General features: G+C 37.0%; 1 protein-coding gene across 1 annotated transcript; it reads right to left on the bottom strand.

Annotated features, from left to right (window-relative positions):
- Positions 1 to 50: 50 nt before the first annotated feature.
- On the bottom strand, positions 51 to 1,267 carry LOC122335115 (dynein axonemal heavy chain 11-like; the record flags this gene model as incomplete). The annotated part of the gene is made up of 3 exons (XM_043232885.1): positions 51 to 492; positions 583 to 818; positions 1,094 to 1,267. Coding segments are annotated over 3 exons (543 nt in total), but the record flags the coding sequence as incomplete, so codon positions are not given.
- Between the last annotated feature and the right edge of the window lie 820 nt (positions 1,268 to 2,087).

Below are 2,087 nucleotides of genomic sequence, written 5' to 3'. Positions count from 1 at the left end.
TTATAATCATAATTATAATCATTTTTAATTACATTTATATGTTTGGGGGATGTATATATTTTTGTCTCAGGGTTAAAACACAACACTGGCTGCCCAAAACTGATCCGTATTCAGCACACACAAAGAAAAAGAGCAAACAAATGCACATTTATCAGCTTCTGTGAGTGCAGAATCAATACCGCTGCCTTCACCTCTATTCAAATCACACAACCCTAATTCATCTTCCATTCTAGTTTTCATACTGCACAGAGCAAAGAATGGAGCTAAAACATGCTAAAATCTGCTGCCGTACAACATTTTTTGGAGTAATTTTTACCGCAATGCACTCAATGAGAGAATCGGTGCCTTCATCAGTGCCATTAAACTTGCCTTCCTTTCTTTAAGGTCTGCCTTCCTAGCAATGGTTCCAGAAGAGGGTCCACTGTCTCGTTCACGTTTTCGATCAGGACCACCTCACCAGCAGCCAAAGCCTGCTCAATAACATCCAGGAACCTGTATAATAGCATTAACAGTCCAGGACAAGACGAGTCAGCCTCATATTATTTCACACAAAAAATCTTGTCCAAACTACAATCACTTTACCCTTTCTGGCCATACTGCAGCACCCTCAGGTTGGGCCCGTACAGATTTCGGATCCACGTGCTGGCCTGCTGCTGAGGATCCACCATCAGAGGCCAGCGCTGGCTCTCCGTCAGGATGGCTGCATTTTCAACGGACAGCCGATCAGCTGGCAGGCCCTGGTTCTGCCAGCCTGCCACGGTGGCCTGGTCAGTCAGCGTAAGTACAGGGTCCAGACCGTCTGTCAGCGGGATAGGGGTCTGGATCGCGAGGTGTGAGGAGAGGAAGACAGACAGTGATGCTATTCAATTCAACGCTCCACTGGAGTGCAGACACAGTAGTACAGTAACAGAAGACAGCTCAGGAAGAAACAATGATCCAAAACACTCTTAACCTTGACAAGCAAAGCAAGAAGCCGTAACGTGAAATTTGACTAAAATATATTATATATATATATATATTCATGTGGTTAAGAATAACAAAACGTGCAAAACACTAAGGAGGAAAACGTGCACAAGCTAAGGAGGAATCATACTCTGAGTTCTCGGAGGAAAGGAAAGAGGATGTCGTGAAAGAGTTGGTGACGGTACGGCTGCGTGAAGCATCCGGCGTAAGAGACGAAAGCAGCAGCCACAAGCACGTCCCCGCACACGGTCTTCAGCTGAGACTCCAGCTCCAGCTGACCCTGCGACCAACGGACATTTTCTGCCTACAGTGAGAGAACGACTTGGTCAGTCTCACTTTAACATGCCCACACTTAAGCTTTACTAAACTTCAGCAGCATTCACAGATATCATATATCTTAAGTCGCTGAGGTTTGATGTTTTTACATACTAATTTAATGTGCTTAAATTTAAATTGTTAGATGAGAAGCCACACTTACAATCAGATGATTTACTATTAATTTTATTTTTTATTTACATATTTTATATCAATTATATTAGTGCAGTCAAATGATTTATGCAGATTAATCACATCCAAAAGTTTGAGTTTACATAATATGTGTGTATACGGTGTATATTCATTATGTATATAAAAATAAACATACATACAATATATATTTTGAAAATAGTTCCATTTAGCATAGTGCAATATGTATATATTGTATATATTTATATTCACATAATTGATAATTATATCTAGATATTTTTAATGTATAAAATGTACATTTTTCCAAAATATTTACTTGTTTATATATATACATTTGTGTGTATTTATATATATACATAATACACACATATTATGTAAACAAAACTTTGGATTTTTGGATGCAATTGATCGCGATTAATAATTTGAGAGCACTAAACTATATATTATGTTCTTTATATTTTATATATGTGTATTTTTTGTATTTTGTTTTAATACTGTATTAGAATAATTTTATTTCAATATAAAAAATGCACATTTTGACAAAAAAATCCTGATGTATGAATACTTACCTTTTTCTTTGCGTTACATTATTAAAATGTCTTAGTGGTGAATATCATCACCAGACAGTATTATTTTTATTTAGTATGGATAAAATAAAT

Source organism: Puntigrus tetrazona, unplaced genomic scaffold, assembly GCF_018831695.1.
Source record: "Puntigrus tetrazona isolate hp1 unplaced genomic scaffold, ASM1883169v1 S000000724, whole genome shotgun sequence".
Taxonomy (NCBI): Eukaryota; Metazoa; Chordata; class Actinopteri; order Cypriniformes; family Cyprinidae; genus Puntigrus; species Puntigrus tetrazona.
This window is presented reverse-complemented; position numbering and strand designations above follow the sequence as displayed.